At 41.7% G+C, this 16,586-nt stretch overlaps 1 protein-coding gene across 1 annotated transcript in view; it reads right to left on the bottom strand.

Moving 5' to 3' along the window:
- The window catches only part of ARHGEF4 (Rho guanine nucleotide exchange factor 4), a 209,474-nt gene that overhangs the window by 168,614 nt on the left and 24,274 nt on the right, over positions 1-16,586 (bottom strand). Inside the window, 1 exon segment of the mRNA XM_030495802.1 lies at positions 12,190-12,270. Within this exon segment, the coding sequence (XP_030351662.1) occupies positions 12,190-12,270 (81 nt within the window).

The raw sequence follows: 16,586 nt of genomic DNA, 5'->3' as shown, positions 1-16,586 counted from the left end.
CAACTAATGCCATGTAGTAAAGAATCTAACAACATTTAGTGGCCAGGACTGAGAGTTTACACGTAGTCTACTCACAGTGCACTTAGAATTAAAGCCAACTACAGAGTGCAAGCAAGTTCACAGGGAGAGATCACCCTGCATTACAGCAACTGTCAGGCACAGCCTGCTACTGCATGCTTACATTTATTTTTTTAAGTCTAACTATGGCTTATGTTTGAATTATCCAAAGCACCCGCTATTAAAATCTTTACACCAGGACAAGGTGCTTCAGGGAGGTGCTCCAGAGCAGCTTCTGCTGGCCACAGGGGAGCAGAACAAATACATGTGCAGTGCACCCAGCACAGCACGGTGAGAGGAGGTACACAAACCCCCACCATGGCTGATACCCCAGAAGTATGACCAAGACAAACACCAGCTCGAACATGAAACAGGCCCTTTGACTCGCTCTGTGCAATCGGGGATCTGCGGGTCATCACCCCCCCAGTAAGCACACCCGCCATGTGCCCACAAATCGCAGTACTGCAAACCCCCCTCTAGATTCCAGCAGCCATTTTTCTGCTTTCATATTTCATATTTCAAATAGCCTGGTGAAGAGAAGGCTTAAGGCGAGACCTTGTAACAGTCTTCCAATACCTAAAGGGGGCTGACAAGAAATCAGGAGAAGGGATTTTTACAAGGGCATAGAGTAACAGGACAAGGGGGAATGGCTTTAAACTGACAGAGGGGAGATTGAGATTAAGTATAAGGAAGGAATTCTTTACAGTGAGGGTGCTGAGGCGCTGGCACAGGTTGCCCAGAGAAGCTGTGGCTGCCCCATCCCTGGCAGTGTTCAAGGCCAGGTTGGACAAAGGGGCTTGGAGCAACCTGCTCTAGTGGAAGGTGTCCCTGCCCGTGGCAGGGGGTTGGAACTGGATGAACTTTAAGGTACCTTCCAACTCAAACCAGTCTGTGACTCTGTGATCATTGTTTTGGTAGTACATGTAAATAAGATATTTTTGCATATATCAAATAATTTAGAGCAGGAAGCCCTATTTTACCACGTACGCATTTTTTCTGCCATTGTGGGAACAGCATAAGTTAAGCATACACAGTGACAAGGAAGGGCACACCTAACTAATAATTTCTAAATCACAACATAAGGCACAAATGCAGTACAGTCATACAGTCTATGGTTTGATTTGCCAAACAACAATACTGCTTCAATGAAGTTCGGTCCTTCTAGCTCTTATGATTTCATGGATACAAAGAGTGTTGATATTATATACATACAGAACCTTTTTAAGTAAACTTTTAGCCCACAGTTTGGGAGGAAATGCAGATAAATATGCTGTTAAGATTCAAAACCATTAAAAATACAGTATTAGTTTAAAAAAAATCTCCTTGGAGGGAAATGGGTCTGGCGTTTGAGCAGTTTTCAATGCTTTTTTTATTTGTTCATTCTTAAGTTTAAATTCATTTGAAGGATTACTTTTCATGGTTCATTCTGAAATTACTGTCATTCTTTTAAACCCTGCTTATTCAAGATATTGCAGGCAGACGTATTTCCTGCCTGCCTCTCCTGGTATTGACTCAATGGGCCACGCTCACAAGGTTCAGCTGAAACATTCTTTCCCTGAGCCCTTAAGACAGATTCTTTGAGCAGAAGGAAATACCCACTAAGACAAGCTCTGTGGTGCCTTGGCATTTATTTTTCACAAATGAAAAGGAAAATAAAGCTTTTATTCACATATGAATTAAGGGGCTTTTAATAAGATTCAACCTATGCATGTGAAAAGTGAGATTTTTGCTGCCTGATTTTTACCTACACGTATTTCAAATTTCTACATCACTGCCCATGTTGCAAACAACATGCCAGATGCGGGTCCTTGCACTGGCCAGGGGGCTTGCCCCAAGAACCTGACTCCCCTTTCAGTAGTTTATCTTTTCAGAAATGAAGGTTAAAGCTCAACTGCTCATCACCCACCCTATTTTTCTACACATTACTTGTTTGTGGGCTGGAATTAAGGATATTCCTTTTCTGTAAATGAGCTGAGATCTTTCCCTCAGACTGGTACATTTCTTGGACTGGTTTACTTCACCACATAGGATGTGTGAATTGCACAGTACTCCCTTAGTCCTGCAATTCCTTAAAGACAACACTACTATTACTGGAACTCTGCTGTTCACAGGGCAGCAGAGTGGCAGCAGGAGGGGCTGCCAGTGCCTGGGCTGAGAGGCCCCCGTGGCCCTGGGGCAGCCCATGCTGGAGCAGCTTTATCCTGAAGGTTTGTCAATCTATTAAAAGTTTTCTGATGCCCAAACTTGTGCATTTTCTGGAACATCAGCCTACTGCCAATAGACTGGCAGTAGTCTTTTTCTTGGCTGACCTTTCACAGTTTCTCTCCCTCCTTAAAGCAAACAAGGGGTCCCCAGGAGTTTGTTGCTATGAAGTCCATTTCCAGAATGAGGAGTTTATCACTAAACATAAACTTCACTTGCAAAACTGTGGTAATAATTTTTTTCAGTGTATGATTCCGAGGTTTCATTTAGTCACGGAAGATTTATTCTCTTTGGTACAGGTTAATCCTCAAGTGCCCAAGGCCAGCCACTCTTGATGGTTTTCTTACTGATACACCACCTAAATCTACATGAGTTTTCTGCTTTCTAAAGAATGGCAGCTGAAACCCATCGCTGACTCACAGAACAAAATTTCCATTTCGCCTTTTGCCACTGCAGTCAAACATCACTGTTTAAACTGACACTGCCTTCAGCAAATCAGGAACTATGGGTGCCTGAACCAAAAGCATCCTTCTAAAGTTAGTCACCAAAACTTTGCAGGGCACTGAGACTACGAATCTCTAAAGGCAGACAAGAGGCAATGAAACCCCATTACTGTAATAGTGGAAGGCTTTTCTTCCCATAATTTCAACTATTTGACTACTTCTTGCACCATTCAGTTGGGTTAGTTTAACATAGTTGGGTATTATGTAGATTGTATCACGTTGGCTTCCAAACCAATTAAATGTAAGAAAATATGTTGATGTCATCCTAGTTTTATGGCTGTAAAGGTCAAGCAGGAGAAGTCTTGTGTGTGTAGTGCATAGCTTAAAGTGAAGATGGGGATTAACCTGCCTTCTTGCCTGAGAGCATCATATGCTTCTGTAAGATTCCTCCAAGGAACAACAATTTTGCCCTATGTTGCTTTCCCCTGAGAGTACAAATCCTAGAGTTTTCATTGTTTTCGTGTCAGTAAAGACATAACCATCATCTATTAAAAAAGGCATTGAATATGGCTCAGTGGAGCCTTAATTTATAACCCCCCACTCTCATCTTTCGAAATACTTCAATTTGCAACAAAAATCTCCAAGAACGAAGACCTTAAGCTGTCACCCTGACCTGGGCAGTAAGGGACCTGCTGCAGGCAGCCATCACTAACTGCCTAAGCAAGATGACTTAAGTGACCCAATAGGTATTCTCATTTCTGAATGATCATGTCAGATACTTTTATCTCCAGTGTAATTGCTTATTTGCCCTTGGGCACTTAATTTGATTACCATTATCATAAAAATGTACTTCTTGATGCAGCCTAACATGTTGGTTCAAGTATTCTTCAAATCCTGAATTTCCCTCCTGTAATCAAAGCACTTAAGTTTTCTGTCTTCATAGGAGGTAAGAGATTCTGGGCTTATAATGGGAAACTGCACCTTTGGGAGCTGAGGTAGGTATTTCTGTGTTTTACCTCAGCCTCATTTCTCGGCTGGGCAAACATTTGTGCTGCTAAGCCAGAAATGTCTGTTCACTAACACTGGCCACTGGTCATTACTTCTGGACATCAGGAAACAGCAACTAAGTTAGAACTTCTCAGTGTGAGGACACTGAGACAGGACAATTTAAGAGCCGGTTTTAATTAAGACCTTCAAAAGAAAAATAATGCAGAAAATCAGAGCAGCAAAAACCAGAGGTCAGTAACGGCACCAGTATTGATTTCTGTCAAAGCATGTATGGGGAGCTACTGGTGCTTCCGACAAGGAGAAGCCACATGGACTGCTGTCCCCACATGCTCAGTCCCCTACCCACAGGCAGATGAAGATATTTTTACTCCAGTTTGACACCTCCATTCGAGGCTGAGCCCAGACTGTGAGACACAACAGCCCCGTTATGAATCTTGCAAGATTAATTCAGAGCTGGTTAGATCTCCAAACTAGAGGCATAGGTAACACAGAATTAGATGCCTGGTAGCCTAGTCCAATAAAGAGCTCTTACTATGGGTTTAGAAAATATCTTACTCATGTTCATTTAAAAATGCCCTGCAGTAAAGAGCTAAAAACCAGCAGGGCAATAGATGCCTTTGACCGTAATAAAGTCAGTGAAATAAAATCCAAACAGAATTTCTAGAAAGTATCTACTGAGTCCAGAGAAAGTCCAAAGTGGAAATACTGAGGTCCCAAACTACAATTCTGCCCTCAAATATGTTCAGTACAACTCAGACAAATGGAAACTTGAATGCAGTGCAGACATACGTTTTTGTGATTTTTACCCTGCGCTTGAAGAGAAGTCCTGCTGGCAATAAGCTAGTTAGAAGCAGCATGACTGGTGTCTGCACCTACTATTCTCCACATGTTCCAGGCTAGGTGGATGGCAAATGGGTGGTCACACGCAGGGCGTAATGAAGTAAAGTTCCACTATTTTCGTTCCTAAAGTTATTCTGAAACTCACAACAACTGTCTCAGAGTTATAACTGTTATCTCGGATTCAAGTCTGCCATTAAAACCTCCTGCACCTGGTTGGAAATATTACTGTGGTGCAAATGAAAATCCAAGGCATCACATTGATGGCAAATGAAAATCCAAGCCATCACTCTCAACGTACCCTACGGTGGACATAAAATCCATTTTCATGTCTTTGCATCAGCCCCAGATACACAGAAAATGCTGGCACCCACAGTAGGTTGGGCGATACCACAAATGCTAATGACACAATGTCAAGCCATTAGGTGCACGGACAGAAAGAGACATAAACCAGCACTAGGTATTATCAGTCTGATGGAAGACTGAAAATTAAACCAGTTAGTATCAATGCTATTAAGATTGCTTTCAGGTCAGAGTCCTTGTCCCACTTTGAGGGCCTGACTCTACTGGAACCGATCAAAGCAGGCCTCTGGGGAGATCTGATAAGACAGGCAATAAGACCATACTCTTTAATTATGTGATAGATTCTGGTTAGGACAATGATACTATTTCAAGGGCTCACAACAGTCATATTTCTAATCCAGACAACTTAATGACAATAGCTACACAATACACAAGAGATTGCATAGCCATAGACAAAATATGCCACTATTGTCATATAGTGCTACACTTTACAGTGGAAAATATGAAATGTAGATCAAGCCTTTGAGCCTGTAAGCACACAGTCCAAAGTGTTGTGTATACAGGCATAAAAAACAATATTACTTTGTACTCCTTTAATACAGAATGATGACCAACTTGCTTTCCTGCTTCCTGCCTTACTGATCTGGCAGCACTCCTTCTTTCAGGAAGACACAGCATACATTTCCTGTACTAACATCCATTCACTGTGTCTTAACATTTTAACTTCCTCCCCCAATCCCCAGCCTTGAAAGATTCTAAAGCTTTCCTCATCACCTTGAATGGAGACAGTTTTTACACCTAGAGAGCCAGAAATACTGATTCTTTCTTCTGGGTACTATGGACTCCAGCTATTTGCTCACTCTTTATTGGCAAGGCAGAGTAAGATATGATTATGCCCCTTGTTATGTTCTGCTATCAACTCCTTCAACAACCTGTCCAGAAGAGCACAAATGGCAGGATGTCCCAATAATCGCAAGGGAGAACCAAAAACAGATGCCATAACCAGGTAATTACCATTTCTATTCTTTGAGGTAAGCAGTTCTACAACAATGGTGGATTTCAGCAGAGCATGGGAGAACAAACCAACTGATTCTTCTCATCGAGATGCACATATCATAGAAGTCCATTTACAGTATCATAATCTTTCCAAGAACAGAGTCCTTGCACTTGAAGAACTCAGGCGTAACTCAGGGACAAGTTTTGGAACAATAAAACCAAAAAAACTAACTTCATTTTCCAACCTACAAACCCCTTCATTTTTTGGCTTCCTAAAAGAGCTACAATAATTGCATTGTAATTCTGAGACCTTCTCATAGCAACTTCCCAGGACAAGAAATGGAAAATCTGAGAAAAGCTGACAGTGAGATAAAATAGTGACAGCATCTCCAGAGAGGAAAACTGCATCTGGATGATCTAAGCAATGGAGAAAGTCAGAGACATGAGCTTGAATGAACTCATATTTGCCAGACTGTTTTGTCTACACAGCCCAAAAAGCTTAGACACCAAAACAGCGGGTGCTGAGACTCTCTGGCTAAACCCCCTGAACAGCAGCATTTCATTACAAATAAAGGTGAAGATCTGGCAAATTTATGTTCTAAAACGGGCCAAGTGTAAAAGATTCATTACATTTTATTTTTGCCAGACATTCCTATTGAATGTTTTAGATCCCTTTGAAAGTTCAAGGCATAATGAAAAGAAATTCAACCACGTTATCCCATGAAGAATAGTTTTAAAATATTTTGACAGCAATGGGACAGATTTTACACAGCGTGTGTCTAAGGCAATGCAACTATTTTGGCTTGCCTATGCACTAACACTGTACTCTGTGCTTGCAAGCTCAGGCTTGCACACAGCCATATGTACCAAGCCTGCTTTGATCATTACTTCTGCTCCTGTCCATTGCACAGGGCCTATCTTGAATAAGTAGCCTGCAAAAGTCTCTTTCCAATCAGCAGAAAAAGGAAACAGGGAAGATGGAAATAAGGGAGAATGCTGCCCCAAAAGGTGCAGTGCAGGCAAGGAATGGAGACATTTTGAACCGGGAAGATGTCACTGCATCCCAATCGTTATGTTGTTTGTCTATGCCTGGCATTAGTAATTGGACTGAAAGCCAGCTTGATTGTCTATGACTTAGCAGTAAATCAAGGCAGGACATGAAGCTTTCTTCTGAGTCACTAAAGGTTCGCTACTTGTTTAATAGCCTGCCAGATGCTCCCTTTGGCTCTCCACAAAACCAGTTCTTTCCTACAAAGTATGATACAGACTAAAAAAGGTTCCAAGAAAACATTCATGCGCTTGCAGAAGATACTGAATTAGAAAAGCTGGTTTTCTCAGGCTGTCAGCTGTGTACCAAACCATGCTGGACTGTCCACTGACTTACAGGGTATGTCATTCCTTATGCTCTTTCAGTCCTTGCTGTTTAACCACTGGGCTTCAAATAACACATATTAAAGCTCAGGTGAGTCACCAACATCAAGAAAAACAAGATTAAGCCTGTCATATCCCAGCTCCTCCATGCACACAAAACCAGTTGCACAGCTCCAGGACAGAGAAAGCCATAGAGTGTCATGGAAAGAAGCCTACTTCCTTTTTGCCATATTCTCAATTTGTCATCTTTTCTTCAGTGCAAGTTAATGTTAACAGTATTTTCTTGCTTTTTTCTCACCTGAGCTATGTGCTGGTTTTTAGGAAAAGCTCACCCCAACAATCTTCTCTACAAACAGAAGTTCACTTTAGTTTACACCTCCTGGGACAGACTCAATACATCAGGAAAGCAGCATGCTGCTTCATGTCTTGACAACACTATGCCAGCTATTAAAATAATGCTACTGAAAACTCTTCCTCCAACCATTGTGCTGAACTACTGTTACAGTAGAAAATAAAGGCTTTCATATATTTAACCTAAGTCATTCAAGATGAAATGAATTCTAGATATTTCAATTTCAAACCGAGAAAACTGATTTCTGATTTGCAAATTGACCAAGGTCATACATCCCACCTATAAAAACAACCATGTCCTGTGTCTCATTAAATTAAACACGTTCCAATCATCTCAGGTTAGGACCCCTTCCTCGAACAAACAAATCCATTTTAGCTGTTGACAACTCTTTCCTTGCTCTAAACCTGCTGTTCTGTTTGAAATGTTCAAGCAGCTACATCTCCACTTACATGAGATCTCCAAGTAATTCAGCATAGCCTTTTTCTAATGAAAGCACCATTAAAGGAACAGTAAAGCTGTCTATATTACACATTTTTATACCCTCAGCATTTTTTTGTCAGCAACCACAGCAGAGGTTTTTTTTTGTCAGCAACCACAGCCTTTTTTAGAAGGCTTTTTATTCTCCTACTAGTAGTTCAAACCACACACAAGACTGATTTGTTTCCATTTTAACTCCATGCAAGCCTTACTTTAAATTAATAGCATTTGTGCTTCTACTTCCAGGAATTCCAGGTTTTGTAGGTAATATCCACTTGAACAATAACTAGGAAAATGAAGATTAAAAAACAACCTAATTTCCTCCATAACCCTTTCTGTATCACGTGAGCCTATGTGGTACACGTGATCTTCAAGCTATTGCTGAAGCACATGCTTTGCATTTCCTGCAAATCAATGAAAGGAATATAAGGATATCAGATATGGTTTCAGCAAACATAAATTTTCATGTAAGTTTCTACTGATAATCAGCATTACCCCAGGAAAATTTGCTTGCTTAGGGAGCCCTAAATATAAATGAAAGCATAGTTTCCATATGAATCCTAAACTGGGTGCACCATAAATATCCATGGTGAGTTTGAATTAATATCTGATTTCTTTTTGCAAGCCGAGGAATCTGTAGAGACTGTATCAGCCAAAAGTTTCAAACAGGAGTACTAAAGACAGGCTTTTAAATCTGTACTAAGCAGCTGATCATCTCAACTGTCATTTCACGGTTTGCTTTTAGGACCCCCATTTTCAAACAGGGGTTAGTTTAGGATTTTAAACATGATGTGTAGATCTCACCAGGAACAGTCTCCTACTCCATTCTTCAGATGTCAGAAATATCAAACAGTCCTTTGTCCTGATTTTGGCTGGGATAGAGTTAATTTTCTTCCTAGTAGCTGCTGCAGTGCTATGTTTTGGATTTAGCATGAGAATAATGTTGATAACACACCAATGTTTTAATTGTTGCTAAGTAATGCTTATCCTAAGTCAAGGGCTTTTCAGTCTCTCATGTTCTGCCAGTGAGGAGAGGCACGAGAAGCCAGGAGGGAGCAGAGACAGCACACCTGACCCAAACTAGCCAAAGGGATATTCCATACCACAGCACATCATCCTCTGTGTAAAACTGGGGGAGTTGGCTGGGAGCCACCGATCACTGCTCAGGGACTGGCTGGGCATCAGTCAGCGCATGCTGAGCAATTGTATTGTGCACTTATCTTCCTTGGGTTTTATTCCTCTCTCATTTCATTACTATTATTATTAACTGTTGTTGTTATTATTATTATTTTACTTTTTTTTTTTGTTATTAAACTGTTCTTCTGTCAACCCACGGGGTTTACCTTTTTCCAATCCCTCTCCCATCCCACCAGTGGGGGAAATGAATGAGTAGCTATGTGGCACTTAGTTGCCAGCTGGGGTTAAACCACGACATCTTTTTGAGCTTAAGGGATTCTCAATGCTGTTCACAAGATCTGAACTTGCTTATAAGTCAGCACCTTCTGGATCAGGTACAGGAAGTGAGCTGAAGCTGTTCAGCTTCTGAAACACTGAGGTCCTCATCTTCCCAAACATTTTCTATACCTTTCCAACTGGAAAGGATCATCAGGTCCCATTTAAAAACAAACAGAAATTACTTCATTATGTGAAAAAACCCACACATTTGTAAGTAGGCAACTCACTTTCAGCTAGAAGCCTTCTATAACTGGTTCCACATACACACAAGCTTGTTTTACTACTCAGTTTCCCAAGGAGCAAGCAGAAACATTCAATATCCAGGATGTTTGAAGAATGATATTCTCTCAGACAGGAACTTCATGAAACCAGTTTTACCATTTTGTCTTTTCAAAGGTAAGTGTGTACAGGGTGTTGTCTGATGTTCTTGTTAGGAGAACACAGGGAAGGGGATACATTTATGTGTCTGCAGCACGAAATTCCAGGGTTTGGCAAAGTATTTCACATGTACTAAACTGACAGAGAAAATCACACGCTGTTTAAATTTCACTCAGATGAAGAGACTGCATACTAATCACTTTAAATTGGTGCTTGCTAGAAAAGGAGATAAGCTGGCAACAGGCCAGTGACAGCGCTGGTCAGCGTGCTTTCTCTTAACCTTACTTGGAATTAAGTGAATAGGTTTATTTTGCATTTTTAGTTATGTTATAAATTTGGCTTCTACTCAACTTATGCTTTCCCCCAAGACTCCCACATAGAACCACACAGATACAGTCCTGTGACTTGCTCCTCCCTAAACAAAGCAGTATGATGAATCAGTTTTAGCTACAGAGTTCATACTTGCAGCAAGTGACGTGTGAACTCCTCCATGGGCAGGCTTCGGAAGGAAGAGAACCTGGCAGAAAGGAGCTTCACTGGCCAAATGCTTCTATAGTCCCACTTGCATTGCCACTTTCATTTCGTTTGCCCAGAGTTCATTCATGTCAAATTACAAGAACAATACATAAGATGTTCTTGTAAGTTTTCTTGTAGCTAGAAAGGTTTGCTCTAGTTCATATGCCACACTTTTGGCAGCAGATCGACAAAAGCCAGATTAGAGGAAGCAGGAAAAATACATATGGAAACTGAGGTACTTTATGACTTTGGGAAGGATGGAGATGTAATAAATAAGAAACAGAGAAGCAAAATGGGACACACTAGACCAAGCTTTTAAGTGAAGCGGTTATGTGAAAAGACAGAGCAGAGACAAGCTGTATCATAGGTGTTGCATCTCCCTTCCATCTTCACAGTCCTAACAACTAAAGAGTAATGTTCTCTTTTGATCTTTCTCATTTCAGCTGATCCTTTATTATATCATATAGAGCAGAACAGTTTCAATGGGAAGGCACAAGAACACTCCTACCACAAAACAGTTCAACACATGGTTAAACTATAAGGGGCAAGAATACTCTTCCAAAGAGTAAGAAACGTGGGGTTTAACTGTCACGTGGAGGAAAGAAATGCAAGGTAAGTGTCCTCAGTCCTGACTTAGTGTTGTAACTACTGTGCTATTGTATAAAAAGTGAAACCACCATCACCTGACAAGTCTTTCACTGTATGCAAAGCCCAAACCTATAAAAACATTGACCACATAAAGCACCTCAGGTAATCTGAACAAAAGATTTACAGATTCCACTATAAACTAAGGAGCCAGGGAACTCACCGAGCAACCTCAGCTGCACTGAGCAGTTCTGAGGATTTATATCTTGGACTCATTTATTCCTGCCTAAGACTTCTCTGGATACAGCATTTGGCTTCTATGCTCCCAATTTGTCAGCTTTTCCCCAAGGATAATTGTGCCTCCCTGCATTGCTATAATGGAACAGCAAACACAAAAAATGCAAGGCACTTGCACCCTATGACAGTGGAGGTGCACGAATTATACAGAAAGGAGTGAAGGTTCTGAGAGCATTATTAACCTTCATAAAACAGGTCTACATAATACCAGCAAAATTAATGAAATGAACTAGTAAAACCAGCATCAAACAGGGCTCCTGGTACAAGGTCTTATTCAAGATCAACTCCTTTTAATATGAGAAAAGGCTTCAGTTCTGGAAACTCACAGGTTGACAGAATCAAACAATAGTTAATTCCCCCAGCTTGTAATCATGCTTTTTTTCAAGGAAAATTATACTGCTGCTTCAAGCTTTCGAGCTGTAGTTATTGTACATTGTATATATGTGGGACAGTCCTAGGAAGGGCTGAACATCTTTAGTTTGTATTGTCTTCAGATGACTCATTAAAGTACGCTGTTCTACTGTGCATACATGATATTTAGTGTACTGTCATATAATCTAAAATCTACCATAACTCAATATCATAATACATCAGAGGAATGAGTGAACTTACAATTGTATACTTGGTACTGTCAGAGCTTGGTAGAATGATTATGCTATAAAACTAGCTTTCCATTAAAGGATGTTCCTGAAATTTCTTTCAAGCTGGCACCTGCTATGGACCATGCTGAAATAGATTTTTTTCTGAACATCTTCTTGTGATGCTGAAATATTCCCACTTAAAGAAGCCAGAATTTGTTTTAAACTAGTAGAATACAGATGATTAGTTCGTGTCCCTGCAGATACAAAGAGCCCTTCTGACTATACCATGAATGAAGCATGTTCCCAACTCAAATAGGAGACGTGACTGTACCTGGATGTGGAGCTGCCTCTTCTCAGAAGTACTCTCTTCTGTTCCTCCAGTAGCTTTTATTACAGCACTTCCTTGGCACTCCTGTGCAGAGATATAGGAAGGAAAAATATCAAGTCAACCTTTAGGGAACAAGCAGTCATCAGTACTATTGCTTTCAGTGTGTCTGGCCATGAGAGAAAAAAACAGCTTTCTTGAGTTAAGTAAAAAGTATGCACATAAAACAGGGTTAAAGGAACATCACTCTGATTGCAAAGTCAAGGTCTCAAACATTAAGGATCACCAGAATTGAGATTACTAAAGCAGTTCCCTTATGTATTCGAGTACAATCTTTAATTATGTAACATAAAGGGGTTTTCACAAGTTCCATGCTTCACTCAACATAGGAATTGATAATACTCATTTAATACTTGGCTTTAGCATCATTGTTCAGGGTATAAATAAGAAGGAAGAAGCAACACTGTTAGGCACCAAAATGACCCTATAAGCTTTTGTGCTGTGGAGAACTGAGGGCATGCTGGTGGTGAAGAATTGCACAGCCCATGCTCCCTTGCCAGGAGCAGCTATTACAAAAGCTGTGACTTGATTTGGGTACCAGTATAGATTTCCAGAAGGAGAGAAGTTGTTCACAGCTTTGGTAACTCACAGGAACTCACTTCCTCACTAGTGCAGGGACTCTTCTGCATGCTTTAGAGGTTAACTGGGCCTTCTCTTATCTTCTTATCCCTCCACTGCTCCCATATCCCACCTGTCCTCAACCTGTAGTCATCTGGAGATAAAGTTTCTGCCCACTGTCTCCCATGTTTGTTCTGATCATCAGGCACCAGCTACACAAAACAATAGGGATCAGGGGTATGTAAATGTGAAGTTCCCAGTCAAAACCTGAAGACAACAAGTGGCAGAATGCCTTCAGCTCTGACAGTACATACCTCCTCTCAGTTCAATGCAAAGTCTCCATTGAAACTTAGGAAATAATGTCAAACATTCAGGTTTAACATGAGTCAAATCTCTGGGAAGAGAGGAACTGGTCATAAGTAAGGTTTTGCTATCTTTCTGAAAGATGAATACAGTGGGTGGAGTTTATCATCTGGCCAAAGAAGGAAGTCTCAGTGTCTAGTCTATCATGGAAAATTACTCCTGACAGCATCTGATGAGGGTGAAGGTCATGCATTTGTGCTCCCATCTTCCAGGCTTGTACCGTGGAGATGTCTCACTTGGTTTGCTTATGCAATATGATTGTTTACAACATCAAACATGAACACCTTAAAATAATATTTCAACTGCAAGTATCATCAAGCTCCAACTTCTCTGAAGTCGCGTTTATTTCCACAGGAGGAATTGCTGTTAGTGCAGCAGAGACCTCACTGACTTCAGCTGAATTCAGCCTCAAGAGGAGATAGAGGAGCAAATCTCTCTCCCCAGAGAAAGCAATACTATACATAAAAGGGAAAGCAAGTGAAAGAAATTGCAAAAGAGAAAAGATGAAAAGCAAGAAACACAATTAGTCTGAGCTTAGTCATTATGGGGTGGCTAGAGCTGCCACTTGTCTCTCTTTGAAAAACACTGAATCTCTTGTTTTAGTCTTCAGTGATTATCTGAAACTTGTAACAGGAAAAGCACGTCATGACCACAGGGAGTGTGGGATATGCTGGCACAGATAGATCCCAAGTCTGGTAGCTGATTTCCTACTGCACTCTTCTCACAAGTAAAGGCAAACTCAGTATTTAGCACAAGTCGTTTTTCTTCACTGCCTATATTCTTCATGTACAACTCCACCAGGAAGCAGCTGCCACTTATTTTTACTTGTGATCCTACAATAGTTTTCCACCATAGGTTTTTTATGTCTGGACACCAAAGTGGCTCCATACCATTCAAAAAGGGAGGAGATGCAGTGCTGAGCTCTCTGTAAATAGCTGCCAATTTCCTTTGCTCTTCCCACCTTAGACTGCAGAAAGTGTGCCAGATCTGAATGCTCAGGGATTAAATGATTGCAAACACATCTTTCTGATGCATTGTTGGATTTTTAAAGCTTAGCCTTTTGCTAATTCAGGAACACATATAACTAATTGTACTATGTCTAGCTCAGATTACAGCTGAGGATAGATCTGGTGAACAATTGGGAAAGAACCCTGCCTTTGCTTTTATTGTGGGAAGCATTCCCTAAGTGTAATGCCATTGGAAATGGCTGAAGGGGATTGCATCTGGGTAGGGAGGAAATTACAACCATAATAATTAGCATCAAATTAGCTGTTGTCTCATCATGAGCCAGGCAAACCCATCACATTCCTTCTAACAGCTGCCCTCTGGTGGAAGAACATTCTGAAGAACAGCTTCAGGCAAGAAAACCCTGGTGCTGTGCACAGGCCAAGTGAGGGCCATGGGTATATTCCACATTTCTGCTTCATTTCCCTGGTAAGTGGTTACAAATGGGCCACTTGTGAATTAAGCCAGGAGGGACCAAACAAACCCTGAGCAGATGCCCCCTGCCCAGGGGCAGGAGAGCTTCGCTAGGCCAGCCAGAGTGATTGACACCCTTCTAGTAGCACCTCTCTTCATGAGGTCACCTAGTTTCTGACAAGTGGGTACACAGCACTTGCTATCCAAGACTTCTAAAACTTTGACCAGAATCATGTTTGCAAAGCTTTAAAGTAAGGTCTCCATGTTAATCAGAAAGGGGCTCTCTAGTTGCAATTATATACTGTAATAATTATTATAATAAATAAACTGAATTCTTCTTAATGGCTTCTCTCCCAGTTTGTCTACATGTTGGTACTATTTCACTTTCAGAGAGACTAATGAAATCTTTAATTGGGCAGCTGTGTGCTTGGTGTCCCAAGCTCCAGTCACTCACCATCCATCCCCATCCTTTTTGCGCAGGTGATGGTTGTGGGGTTGTGACTCAGGAAGAGCACAGAAACTTGATACAGAACAGAGGAAACGACAAAAAACCAGGATGGAAACCCTGCCCAGGGGCATGGCAGGTCTGCAGGCAAGAGGCATGGCCATGCAAGGCAAAGGGATGGGTGCTGCAGACAGAGCGAGGATGGGTAACCGAATAATAGGCTCAAACTTAGCACAGAAACATTTGAGATGAGACATCAGGAAAAAATTCCAGGCCTTAAGGTCAATTAGACCATGGAATAATCTTCTCTGGGAAGTGGTGCTTCGTCTAGACAAGTCACTCAGGATGTCTGAAGGGAATGGCTTGGCACTGGCAGATGGGGTGGGCTGGATGGGGCAATAGGTCATTTTCCACCCCTGCATTTTATGGTTCTACAAATTTTCACTCAGGAGAAAACAGTAGAGAGGGAAACAAACCAAAACAAAACTAAATGGTAAGAGCCAAGGCCAATCAAGAAAGAGGAAAAAAGCCAGCAGCCAGGGGACTGCCCAAACGGCATTTGACATGGCAGGAGGAATCACAGACTCACTGTGGTGGGAACGGACCCTTGAGTCCAGCCCCCTGCTCCAAGCAGGGCTGGCTGGAGGAGGCTGCCCAGCATCACATCCCACTGTCTTCCTCCTGCTTAGCTAAGCCATAGGCTGTTGGAGGAATATAGTATGTCTTCCACTTTATGTGCATCTAAGAAATGTGAGTTATGTTGTACATATTTACTGGTGGACAGAAGGACTGCCAGAATAAAAAGGCAGGTGAGTGTTTAGTCTTGGCAAGGAAGGGCCTGGTTTGCACTGGTGTCACCAGTCACCAGCAGCACCACAGCTCCTGTCCTGTGTCCTGCTGGTGCTGTGCACCCCTGCCCCACCACAGAGCCCTGAACTGTGTTGGGAACTGGTATCCTACGCCCACTTACATATCTACACCAAAAAGATATAAAAGTAGTACTGCATCTCCTCTGTTTATGAACAGTATGGAGCCACTTAGACACTAGACATAAAAAGCCTGTGGTGAAAAACTATCGTAGGATCACAAATAAACTATTGTAGGATCACTCTATGATTCTCTTAACAAAGTAACATGGTCTCTGCGTGTTCCCACAGTCCCATACAACCAGATGGGCAGAACCACGTGAGGCCCAGAGGTCAGGCAGTGCTTGGGGAGCAGGAGAGGGAGTGCAAGCTGTGGGTTGCAGTAACCTCTGTATTCTTGGCCACTCTCCAGACACCTCCCACCACACACATTGATGTGCATGATTAGTGTTGTTGCAGTCTTTGAATGCAGGCCAGATAATGAGTTCAAAACCCTTCATTAAAACATAATCTTCCCTTGAGTCCCCCACTCACACACACAAACATATCCCTGGGCTACCTGATTGCCCTTCCTGTCCAGACAGAGCTAATAACACTCTCTTGGAGCCAATCCCCCTTGGAAGAAACCGCCTGTGTCACACGTGTTTGGGATCAGTAGGGACACTCACTGCACTTGGCCTAATTAGCTATAA

The sequence above is a fragment of the Strigops habroptila genome, chromosome 8, assembly GCF_004027225.2.
Source record: "Strigops habroptila isolate Jane chromosome 8, bStrHab1.2.pri, whole genome shotgun sequence".
Classification (NCBI taxonomy): Eukaryota; Metazoa; Chordata; class Aves; order Psittaciformes; family Psittacidae; genus Strigops; species Strigops habroptila.
Note: the sequence above shows the minus strand (reverse complement) of the source record. Positions and strands in the feature narration are given on the sequence as shown.